Below are 12,088 nucleotides of genomic sequence, written 5' to 3'. Positions count from 1 at the left end.
AACCAGACGAAATCCCAGAACTGAGAAGGGGAAGAGATCACAAAAGTCTAACCAAGAAGTTATTTACTGCAATTGATACCTGCTGGGAAAAGGAAAACCAGTTCTGTTCTTTTTTCCCCAATGGAATGACACTGGATATATCAACTATACTATAGGGCAGGCCTCATGTTCAGGAGTAGTTGGCCAACACAAATCGGACACCATTATTATTATTTATTGGGTTTGTATTTTGTTTTTGTATTTTTGTCTTATTGGCTTCTGTGTTTTAAGATTTTTTTTTCAAAGGGGACATGAAAAAGTTGTGTGGGTGGGAGGTTGAGGGAAAATCTGGGAGGAATTGGAGGAAGGGAAAGAAAATGATCACAATGTTATATAATAATTTTTAACTAAAAAGAAATTAAAAAGCCATAGAAGATCTGGACGGTGCTGGCACATGCCTTTAATCCTAGCACTCAGGAGGCAGAACCAGGCAGATCTCTGTGAGTTCAAGGCCAGCCTGGTCTACAAGAGCTAGTTCCAGGACAGGCACCAAAACTACAGAGAAACCCTGTCTCAAACAAACAAGCAAGCAAGCAAGCAAACAAACAAACAAACAAACAACCACAGAAGAAAACTTACCCTAATCTAAGGAAAGAGATAATTATCAAGATCCAAGAGGCATACCAAAAAGACAGGAACCAGGAAAGAAGCTCCACAGGTCACATAATAAACAAAACACTAAACATATAGACAAAAAATATTGAAAGCAACAAGAAAGAAGGACCAACTCATATACAATGACAGGGTCATTAGAATCTTGGCAGGCTTTTTATTAGAGCCCATAAAATCTAGAAAGAATTGGACCAATGTCCAACAAATTATAAAAGACCGCAGATACCAGTCTAGCACAACTGAATTAAAGAAGAAAGGACAAAACCAGATTTAAGGAATGTATAATTGCTAAGCTGTATTTAGGGAGGATTTTGGAAGGAACACTTAGGTCTGAAGAGAATGTTAAACATACAGAAGAATGGACAAGGAACAAATCAAGTCCAGAACAATGAATCAAGAGAGACCTAATAAAACTCTACAAAAGCCATCAAATGACAGGAATTAGTAGTACACACTGTTGAACAATAGCTCTTAATAGTAATAGTCTCAACTCCCAAAGGACACAGACACCATTGCTAAAGTAAAGAGGCAGCTTTCTTCTCTTGAAGAAAAAAATTCTTTACCAGCTGTATATCTGACAGAGGTTTACTATCTAGAATATACAAAGAACTAAAAACACTACACCTAGAAATAACCCAATTAAAAAATGGGGCATAGAACTAAATGGGAATCTCAAAAGATGGAACACAAACAGCTGAGAAACAATGTTCAACATCCTTAGTCATTGGGAAAATGCAAATAAAACTACTTTGAGGTTTCATCTTACCCCAGTCAGAATTGCTAACACCACCACTACCATCCCACAAATGATGATGAATGCTAGCACATATGTAGGAAGGGAACGCATTTACTCATTGCTGGTGGGAATGAAAACTATTGCAATGACTATAGAAATCAGTGTGGACTTCAATCAGGTTAAAAGTAGACCTACTATATAATTCAGCCGGACCCAAAGACTCCATATCCTAGTCTAGAGATAGCGGCTCATCCATGTTCATCACTGATCTACTCAAAATATCCTGGAAATGGAAACAGCCTAGATGTCTATCAACCGATGAATGGATAAGAAAAATGCTGCATAGTTACACAATGGAATATTATTCAGCTATTGAAATCATGAAACTTGCAGGTAAATAGGGCTGGAACCAATCGTAAGTGAGGTAACCTCCCAGAAAACAAATTCTGCATGTTTGCTCATCTATGGATGTTAGCTTTGAATCTTCATACATGTGTGTTTCATTTGGAAAACCCATAGAGATAAGAAAATTAATTAGTGACCATGGGGAATGATATTCAAGGGAGGGAAGATAGAATTCAGTGGTATAAAGGATAAAAATAGAACTGAATAGAAGGAACTAAACTGGAGAGTGGAGGAGAAGGGGTATGGGAGAAATAAATAACACTGAAGAATTTTTGAAAGACATACCAAAATCCATTGTATAATCTTTCTAACATATATATGTATAACATATAATAATGCAAATATATATAACACATATTATGTACATTATATAAGCTCCTAATAATACACATAGACAAAAATACACAAGCACACACACACACAGACACACACACAGAATGGAGTTACCCTATATCAAACAACAATGTCCCTACTAGGCACCATAGACTAACAAATTAAAGGCTTAATGCCAGGAATAGGTTTCTTCTTTTGGGGTTATTTGACAATGAGGTACCACAGACCCTCAAACATTGATTCCATTGCTCTTGGTTACCCTCTAGAACTTGACAGTAAAACCCAATTTCTGATGACACCAAATAAGTCACAGAATGTGAGAAAAATCAAGCTGGTATGGACCTGGAAGCTTCATCCATACAGACTAGCTTTCTTAGTGCTGGAACGTGCTATACATGCTACCAGAACAGAAACATAGCCATCAGGCACACCTATCTGTGAACCCTGTGACACACTACAATGACTGGCTTGGCAAGACAGTCCCACTGGTGCAAGAGTGGAACAAAAATCACAGGACTAAACATCCACTTTCTGCTTAGATTTAATTTCTATTCTACAAGAAGAAACCCATACTTGGTACCATTACTGGGCTAAGAACCCAAAGCTAGACAAGTTCATAGGCCCTAGTAAAGAACCTACTACTAATATGCCTCTAAGTGGACATAGTATTAGACCAATCCCTAATGACTTATCACTATATTCATAGATATAATGGCATCTTCTCAGAAGGCACCTCTCAACTATCATCTGAGAAGCTTTTATTTGTAGTAGATACTGATTACCACAGACCCACAATTGGCCAAGGTGTAAATAACATTGCAGAATGCCCAGCCTTGAATGGAATTTATATGTAATCCCTCAAGGCTCAGGGAACACTGTGGAAGAGGGCACAGAAAGGGTGTAAAAAACAGAGGTAGTGGATGACTATGTGGAAGCATCTGGACCCAGTAGGGCAGCTGCCCATATGAACTCATAGCAGTTGTGACAGCATTCACAAAACCCATGCAAACCCTGGTCAGACCAAATCATAGTATGGAGAGGGGAGTTGGGCACATAATCCTACCCCTTGCCATGGAGAGTCTGGTGATTTGAAGATGGTTCCCATAGGCTCATAGGGACTGGCATTATTTGAAAGCATAAGGACATGTGACCTTGTTGGAGTAGGTGTAGCCTTGAAGGAGGAAGTGTATCACTGGGGGTGAGCTTTAGGGGTTCGAATGTCCAAGGCAGGCCTAGTGACTTTCTCTTCCTGCTGCCTGAAGATACAGATGTAGAACTCTAAGCTACTTCTCCAGAACCATGCTTGCCTGTGTGCTGCCATGCTATCCACCATAATTACAATGAACTAAACATCTGAACTATAAGACAGCACCAATTAAATGTTTTTCTTTATAAGAGCTGTCTTGGTCATGATCTCTCTTCACAGCAACAGAAACAGAGTGACCGGAAACTGTCTGCTGGAAAATGAAGGGTTAGTTTTCTCTAGAAGTGTGGTCCCTGCAAAGGTGACCATGCTCCAGTGGAAGATACACATCCAAAAATATTTTGGACTGCATGAGTTCATCTTAAATTGCTTTTAAAAAGATAAACTAATTTGATAAAGTAAGGGTGGGTCTAGAAAGATCTAGGGGTGTGTGAATATGATCAAAACATTGTAGGAGACTCTAAAAACTCAAAGAACTGGAAAAAAGTAGAACTTACAAGGGTAGTCATATGGCAATCAGAAGGAAGCTCATGAAATCTTTGGGGAGGAGGTGCTGGGCAAAAGACACAGTTATGGTAAGGCAGGGGACCACATTTTGGAGATTCACGGTGTAGTTTAGTGGGTAGAGATAGTGATGACATATTTTATTCTGTAAAAAAATGCTGAGTGGATGCTTAAGTGTTATCAACACAAAATGATCCTTGTATAAGTGATGTACAGATTTAGATTTAGACATGCCATGATGCCACGTTGTGTGTGTGTGTGTGTGTGTGTGAATGGTGTATATATGTATGCCTATTTGTATTGCAAACATTATGCTATACATTATAAATACATATAACTTTATTTGTCAGTCTTTAAATAAATATAAACAAAAAGCCAAAAGTCAAAGCAAATGAGCCCAGGCAGACGAAGGAGATGGCTACACTACAATTTCCCACAAAACTGGCAGAAGCTTTGTCCTTTTCCTTCAATGGTCTTCATAAGAACACAGTGCAGTCTCAACTAGAGATGAGTATTCCTTGCTGGGAAGCCCTCTGCCTCTGGACACAGAAAAGGTCTTTGCAGTATTAAGAAATGTGGAAACACCTCACCTTTTTATCCCCCAAATTTCTTATTCTGTGCCCCGAATCCCAAGTCATTCTACATAGCAAGGGAAAGGGAAACCAAGGAATTAACACTAGCTCTGCTTGGAGAGCCTCCTTTCCCATGATAAAGACCATGATGAAAGGCAGCTTGTGATAGACTTCCACATAACAGTTCATCAAGGGAAGTCAGGGCAGGAACCCAAGCAGAGACCATGGAGGAGTGCTGCTTACTGACTTACTCCTTATGACTTGCTCAGCTTTCTTTTTCTCCCTTCTTTTAAAATAATTTGTTTAGTTATTTTACATCCCTGCTGAAGTTTGCCCTCCCTCCTCTCCTCTTGAGTCCCTCTCCCCAACCCTGCCTCTGTTCCCATCCCCAATCCACTCCTCCTCCCTCTCTGTTTAGGAAAGAACAAGTCTCCTATGAATATCAACAAAACAAGGCATTTCAAGTTGTAGTAAGACTAAGCACCTCCCCATGTATTAAATCTGGACCTGGTATGAGGAGTAGGGTCCAAAAGCCAGTAAAAAAGCCAGAGATAGCCCCTGTTCCCACTGTTCTGTTAGGAGTCCCACAAAAAGATCAAGGTATGCGATTGTAACAAATATGCAGAGTGCCTAGGGCAGTTCCATTCAGGCTCCCTGGTTGTCAGCTCAGCCTCTGTGAGCCCCTGTGAGCCCAGGTTAGATGATTCTGTGGGTTTTCTTGTGGTGTCCTCGACCCCTCTGGCTCCTACAATCCTTTCTCCCCCTCTTTTGCAGGATTCCTTGAACTCCGCCCAGTGTTTAGCTGTGGGTCTGCATCTGTTTCCATCAGCTTAGCTTGTTTTCTTATATGCACCAGGACTACCTACCCAGGGACAGCACTGCCCACAGTGGTCTGGACTCTTCCACACCACAGGCCAATCTGAGGGCAACATTCTCTCTCTCTCTCTCTCTCTCTCTCTCTCTCTCTCTCTCTATTTATTAAGGAGGCTTCCTCTTCTCAGATGACTACAACCTGTGTGGAATTGACCAAAGGACGAAAGGACTGTTAAATATATAAAGATAGCATTAGCAGCGATTTAGTTCAAACAATGTACAGAAAACAAGCTGGAGCAAGGCAATTAACAGAACCAGAGGAGCCCACAGGCAGCAGCAAAGGTTGTAACAGGACATCACCTAAGTCCCAGAAGCAGAAGAGAGAGACATGCTGCAGAAGAACAGGCAGAGTAACTTCTGGAAGGTTGTGTATCACGAGAGGGCAGGTGGTGCAGTCGCGAAGGCAAACAGTGAAGGGGAGAAACTGCTATGTTGTTCATGGATACAGAAAGTCCATCGGAAAGAATCCAGCATCGATTCTGAACAAAGTTTTCTGTAAATTCTGTGTGTCCTCTGCTGGACCAAGAGCACATACAAAAGTCTGAAGTCTATTCTCTGCTTAAGGGTGAATGCCTGGCCACCTTCCCTGAATTAGGGGCACCTTACATATCTCCATTCAACCTTTTATGGAAGTCATAGTGAGCTGATTCGGAAAGAAGAAATAAAACTCCCTATTCAGAGGCAATATAATCAGGCAATATAATCAAGACATACCTCTTGAAAAAATATTTTCTCTTCTCCCTCTGTTCCCTGTTTCCATTTGTTTTGATTTCATTTAAAAATTGAGAGGTTCATACATGAGTATAAACTTCTCATCTTCCTATGCTCCAACCCTAAAAATATTATGACATCTTCTTCTATAATTAGAATTCACAAATGCACACACACACACACACACACACACACACACACACACGCCAGTCTCATCCCCAGTTCACCCATGACAGCCTTCCCTGCTCCCCTGCTCCCATCTTCTGTTCAGACCATGCACTAGGATTTCCTTGGCACCCCCAACAAGAGCTTCCAACGTTCAGGAACTACCCCTGCTTATGAAAATGCCTAGTAAGTCAGTTTTCTCTAGTTGACCCTGAGAATCACTGTGGCTTGTAATGCTCAAAAGTTCCCAACTCCACAAACAGTGATCTGAGGCACATCAGTTCTGAAACACGAGCCGTTCCTCCTCATTCCCAAAAGTCTGAGCAGCAGTGATCAGCTTTTCACTTCTCCTTGCTTCATCAGCATCATCACTCAGGAGGAAACACCAAGGTTAACTCCAGTCTGGGATGAGTATGGCTGAATAGAGCCCCAGAAATAGGCCAGACACACCAGGCACATGCTTTCCATGTCTCAAGAGTTCTACCTGAAAAGCCCAAAGGTGCATTTTGATTTCCTGGCTATATTAGAAGGTTTCTTCAATGATAACTTTGGCCTAAGATATTTGTGTCTCAGTTAAGACAAAGATATGAAGGGAAGATCTCCACGGAAAGTACATTCTTGAATGTTCTAAAATTTCCACTTCATTGTAGCAGTATATTATCCTTAAAAAATGATCAGCTGGACTCACTCTCTGGAAGCATTCACCCGTGCCATCTTCCTCATCTGAGCGCATTTACAGTTGGTGACCCATGTTCTATCCTAAATAATGACAAGACAAATAGAAGAAGTCCATCCTCAACATTAACACTCCGTTTTACTTCAAAAGTGGCCAAATGCTGTCTTGGTGACACCATTGCCAGGCAGTGAGGACCCCTCATCTTCTGTCCAAGCCTGAATGGGTATTTTGGGAACAATGAGGTCCACATACCTTCCAGCAGGTCTCTGGCCAGACCAGGTTCTGCCCCCGTGGACCGAACAAAGTCTGACAGGACTGCGTCCATATCAAGCGTCATAGGATCATGTAGAAGTGCTGCCCAGCACTCAGCCGAGGGCGGGTTTGGAAGCAGGCTAGAGACCATCCATCTGCAGGAGACAAGAGAAGGGCATCTCACCATGCAATGGACCAGAGGGAATGTACATGCGCGCGCGCGCGCGCGCGCACGCGCGCGCACACACACACACACACACACACACACACACACCCCTCAGAGTCCCAGAAGTCAGAAGAAATCCCTACCACCTCCGTTATAGGTTCTGAATTTGTTTTTGAATATTTCCCTTCCTTTATACGCAAGCTGTTACATCATTAAAGCCAACCTAAGGCATCAATCCTCTGCAGCACTGTGAGATGGAGCACTGGGATCTGTGCTGTGTCTTCCAACATGCTCAAGTCTAATCTATCGGCTATTAGAGAGACTCCCAGTTCAGTTCTGGCTGACTGGAACTCCATACTTACTCATGATGACTGCTAAAATATCTCCTGCCTCCCTGAGTTTCCACTTTCGCAGTGACAACCCCACTGTATTCACAGGATGTCAGATGTCCTGAATAGAACAGCTGCAGGCCGAGGGACAAGATGAGTGCCTGAAACAGCTGGTGAGTTTGTCACCTGGAGAAACCAGTTTCGGAGCCACTTGTATTCTTGGTGAAGGGTGATAAGAAATAGATGCATCTAGCATCATGTAGATGACTGGTCAAATGCGGCCCTCTATTTGTTTTATATATAAAATGTTATTGGAAGTCAGTCACCAGCATATGAACGAGTTGAGTAGCAGAGACCATGAAGTCCACAGAATTGCAGTGATCACCATGTGGGCCTTTAAGGGAAGTTCACTGATGCCAGCACAGATACTGAACAATTTTTTTTTTTTTTTTGGTTTTTCGAGACAGGGTTTCTCTGTAGCTTTGGAGCCTGTCCTGGAATTAGCTCTTGTAGACCAGGCTGGTCTCGAACTCACAGAGATCCGCCTGCCTCTGCCTCTGCCTCTGCCTACCGAGTGCTGGGATTAAAGGCATGAGCCACCCGGCTGATACTGAACAATTTTATACCATCAAGTACGTGGTTAATTTTACACACTGCATGGTGTTGTTGATGAATACCTTTTGCTCCTCCTTCTCTGATAATCAGAGGATGGGAGTTCTCAGTGAGCAGATTTTTTATCTTTGGAGCAAGGCACACTGGCCTTATTTGGCTGGCTATGGCAGGGTGTTAACGGCTGTGGGAAGGGAAGGAAAAAATCCCTAATGCTAGGATATGGGGACCGAGGTCTCAGGCAGGAGGTCAGAATTTCAGAGCTAGTCATTTGTAATGTCCTATCTGCATCTGGCTCCTTCTTTGGAGTAAGATTTGGTTGGTGTGGCTAAAAATGAAGAAATGGTTTGACCTGATGTATGTGGCACCAGTTAGGAGACTCCTTCCTCCGCCCCAAGCACCGCAGCTTCAGCCGCAAGAGTCTCCTCTTCTGTCACTGCCACCTGGGGACAAATGAGAGCACAAGGGCATGTTATCTCCTCTCCTGTGCTTTACTCTTCAACAAAAGCAGCTGCATTTAAGGTAGGGGAGAATTGCTAGAGGTAGGTCCTTTGCTTCCTGGCTGCCATAGGTGCTTCCTGGCCAGTTGATTGCCAGCTCAAAGTGGAGGCTGGCAAGAGAGGATGGTCTCAACTTCCTCTTGGAAAGCGCCTGGGATCATAATCATGAGACAGACTCGTTCTAAACCTTCCTATTAACTTCGGGGTCAATACATTTAATCTGAGCTATCATTTCAACCACACAGTTCAGTGACATTAGCTGCAGCTAATGTCACTTTCACCTCCAGAACATTTTGTCTTTCTAAATGGAAACTGGCCCCACTAGACGCTGGATCCTTATTGCTACTCCCCTTAGAAACTGGCAACCTCCATTTTACTGCCTGCTTCTATAAATTATACTATATACTCTTATAAGTAAAATCTTACAGTATTTATCTTTTTATGATTAGCTATTTCACTTAGCATAAGTTCATCAAAGTTCATGTAAATTGTAGACTGTCAGAATTTGAAAGTGATTGTTGATGGAACACTATGAACTTCAGTTGCAAGACTTGGAGGAACTGAGTCGGATCTGACTTGCCAGCCTGTTCCTTGAAGATTAGTTTTCACAGTACAGGAAAGTGTTATATAAGGAGGAAAAAGAAAACAATAGTCATACCCAGCTACGATGCCTATGAACGCTAACAATGACCAGCACATTATGATATCCCTAAAGGTGCAATATAGATAATTTGCATTGGTATGTATCTTGGTTTATTGATACGAATTTAAGGTCAATTTTGTTATATGTATATGTATTTCCGACCTTGATTAAGGTATTGTGTTTGTGTAGCTCATTGAAAAGTGTAATATATAATTTAAAAATATAGGTGAATAGATAATCATCTGTAATAGTCAAGTTTGTAGTCATGTTAGTTTTCTAGATATATAGAGATATATTTCAGTTAGTTAGGTATTCTTCAAATATTTCAGAGACCTTCAGAATATGGCATCAAAAATGTTTAAAAAATTTAGGACTTTTCATGACAGTGAGACACATATGCTCCTGGCAGCACCAATCTACTTCAAGAGGAAGATGGGCATTGAAGAGGCTCCTTATGGAGTTTGTTAGATGAACTGGACATGTAGGATCCACAGAGAAATAACTGCTGAACTTGCCTAAAGGTAAGATGATCCTTCAGGGTTCCTGCTTTATGAAGGAGTCTGCGAGACGTTCTGCAGGAATCAGAAGTAAGTGTCTGAACTGTCTTTGAAATTTCCTGCTTCATTGAAAAGTCTGCTGAATACTATGGGCCTGTAGGCTGAAGATGGATGCCCCAATGGTACAGAAGAACTTTGGGTGACTGTCCAGGCAGCTTGAAGTCTCTGTCAATTCTAGAGTTGCTTTCAATGTACTTCCTGTTTATCTAGGTAATATATCCTTCTGGAGTTGAAAAATTTATAGTTACAGTTTTCCTTAGTTATGTTAAAGTTAAAGCCTTCCTTTTTGTTTAAACAGAAAAGGGAAAATGGTGTAGGAGGTCCTTCTGTCTATGTGTTGTTTTCATTGGTCAATAAAGGAACTGCTTTGGGACTATAGCAGAACTGTAGGGGAACATAGCTAGGTGGAGAAAACTAAACGAAATTCTGGGAGGAAGAAAGCAGAGTCCAGGAATGCCATAGATCTGCCGCCATCAGAGCTAGACATGCTGAAACTTTGTGGGTAGGCACCACCTCGTCGTGATATACAGATTAATAGAAATGGGTTAAATTAAGATGTAAGAGTTAGCCAATAAGAAGCTAGAGCTAATGGGCCAAACAATGATTTAATTAATACAATTTCTGTGTGGTTATTTTGGTTCTGGGAAGCCAGGACAAACAAGCTGGCTCTCCTGCAACGGTGCAATGGTGGCATTTACATCTTGGTGGTAATTAGCAGCTGTATAATTGGACTTATGACCATTGTTATGACTACCTTGTTGTAACCATATTGTTATGACTACCTTGTTATGATCACCTTGCAACCATATCTTTGTTTTAAGAGGTTGCTATGGCCAACTTGTTATAGGTTCTGTTTCTATAACCCTACCTATTTGCCTTCCAACCCCCCCATTTTGAAACCCTCTACTCCTGAACTATAAAAACCTTTCTTACCCATGTACAACACAGATATCTTGAACTATCTTTATGGAAAGACAGCCTTGTACATGAATATAAAAGCTTTAATTAATTACCTGCTTTTAATTTTAATTAAAGGCATGAAGGGCTAGGGTAGCAAAGGTCTGGAGTGTAGCCTAGTCTCAGGGTCAGGAAAAGGCCCTGGGTAGAGCACAGGCTGGGGGCTAGTGGCATACCATGTGAGAACCTCCACTGTATCCTAACTCCCTGATTTGGGCAGTGAATAACCAGTGGAATCCTGTTCTCTTGATTTGAAAAATGATGCTAAGAACAGCCCTGCCTCTCAAAATAGCTGAAAGGATGAAAGATGTTTCATGAACACACTCCATTGTTACTATTAGTGACATAGATTTGAAACACACAGCTGTCTAGTATTGAAGATCTTTGCTCTATCTCTTATATATGCACAAATCCCTACTATGAAGAGTAACATACCAAAAAGGGGCACACATGCTTCAATCCATTCTACCCTGCAATGGAGAAGCCCATTCTGGTGAGAGGCTCCAGATGCACAAATAACACTGGGGTTATATATGGCACCTCAGCTCAGATGCCAGCATTCCTCTGTCCAGACCATCTGCCTCCTTCATCCCTGTGACTTGAGACAAGTTCAGTGACACTGGCTTATGTGTATGTCACATTAGTGGGATAAAGCACTCGTGGGTCTTAGTTCAGAAGAAAATTGGGAAAGCCTTGGAATGAACGGGTATGAGGTTAACAAAGTGTTCAGTGTGCACAATCAATCTTAAAGCAAGTTTCCATGTGCTACAGCTAGGGACACATATTGATCTTTGAGTAACTGTGGCTGCAACAACGCAATGCATCCACAAAACTTACATTAAAAGGCCTGGGTGAGGAGGGAGGTGAGACAGCAAGGCAGAAGGAACAGGCAAAGAGCCTGGGGAGATGACTGAGGATAGTCAGGGCTGCGTGATAATTAAACAAAAGTGGCTATAGCAATATCTGGTTCCCAGGATGCAGATTTTCAAACTTGGCCACTTGGCCTTTTTCATCTTTTCTTTGGTAGAAAAGTTCATTTTCTAAAATGACTGGAAGCAGGGACTGCAGAGAGCTCTACAAACAAAGACGGGCAGCTCCAAGGTTTGGAAGGAGGCACATGTGTGTACTCTGAGCCCCTTCCACCTGTACAGCAGATGCACACAGGATGGAGAGGGGCAGAGCTTTGGATCCATGGACCGCAGGCTCTATGCCAAGTCAGCTCTTAGAACACAGAACAGGGTGGAT

The 12,088-nt window shown here is 41.9% G+C and overlaps 1 protein-coding gene across 2 annotated transcripts in view; it reads right to left on the bottom strand.

The window, feature by feature from the left end:
- Otud7a (OTU deubiquitinase 7A) overlaps positions 1–7,233 on the bottom strand; it is a 99,369-nt gene extending 92,136 nt beyond the window's left edge. For both annotated transcript variants that reach the window (XM_038314231.1, XM_038314232.1), the window contains exon 1: positions 7,083–7,233. In XM_038314231.1, the coding sequence (XP_038170159.1) occupies positions 7,083–7,233 (151 nt within the window). The remainder of the gene's footprint in view (positions 1–7,082) is intronic.
- Between the last annotated feature and the right edge of the window lie 4,855 nt (positions 7,234–12,088).

The sequence above is a fragment of the Arvicola amphibius genome, chromosome 12 (assembly GCF_903992535.2).
Source record: "Arvicola amphibius chromosome 12, mArvAmp1.2, whole genome shotgun sequence".
Classification (NCBI taxonomy): domain Eukaryota; kingdom Metazoa; phylum Chordata; class Mammalia; order Rodentia; family Cricetidae; genus Arvicola; species Arvicola amphibius.
Note: the sequence above shows the minus strand (reverse complement) of the source record. Positions and strands in the feature narration are given on the sequence as shown.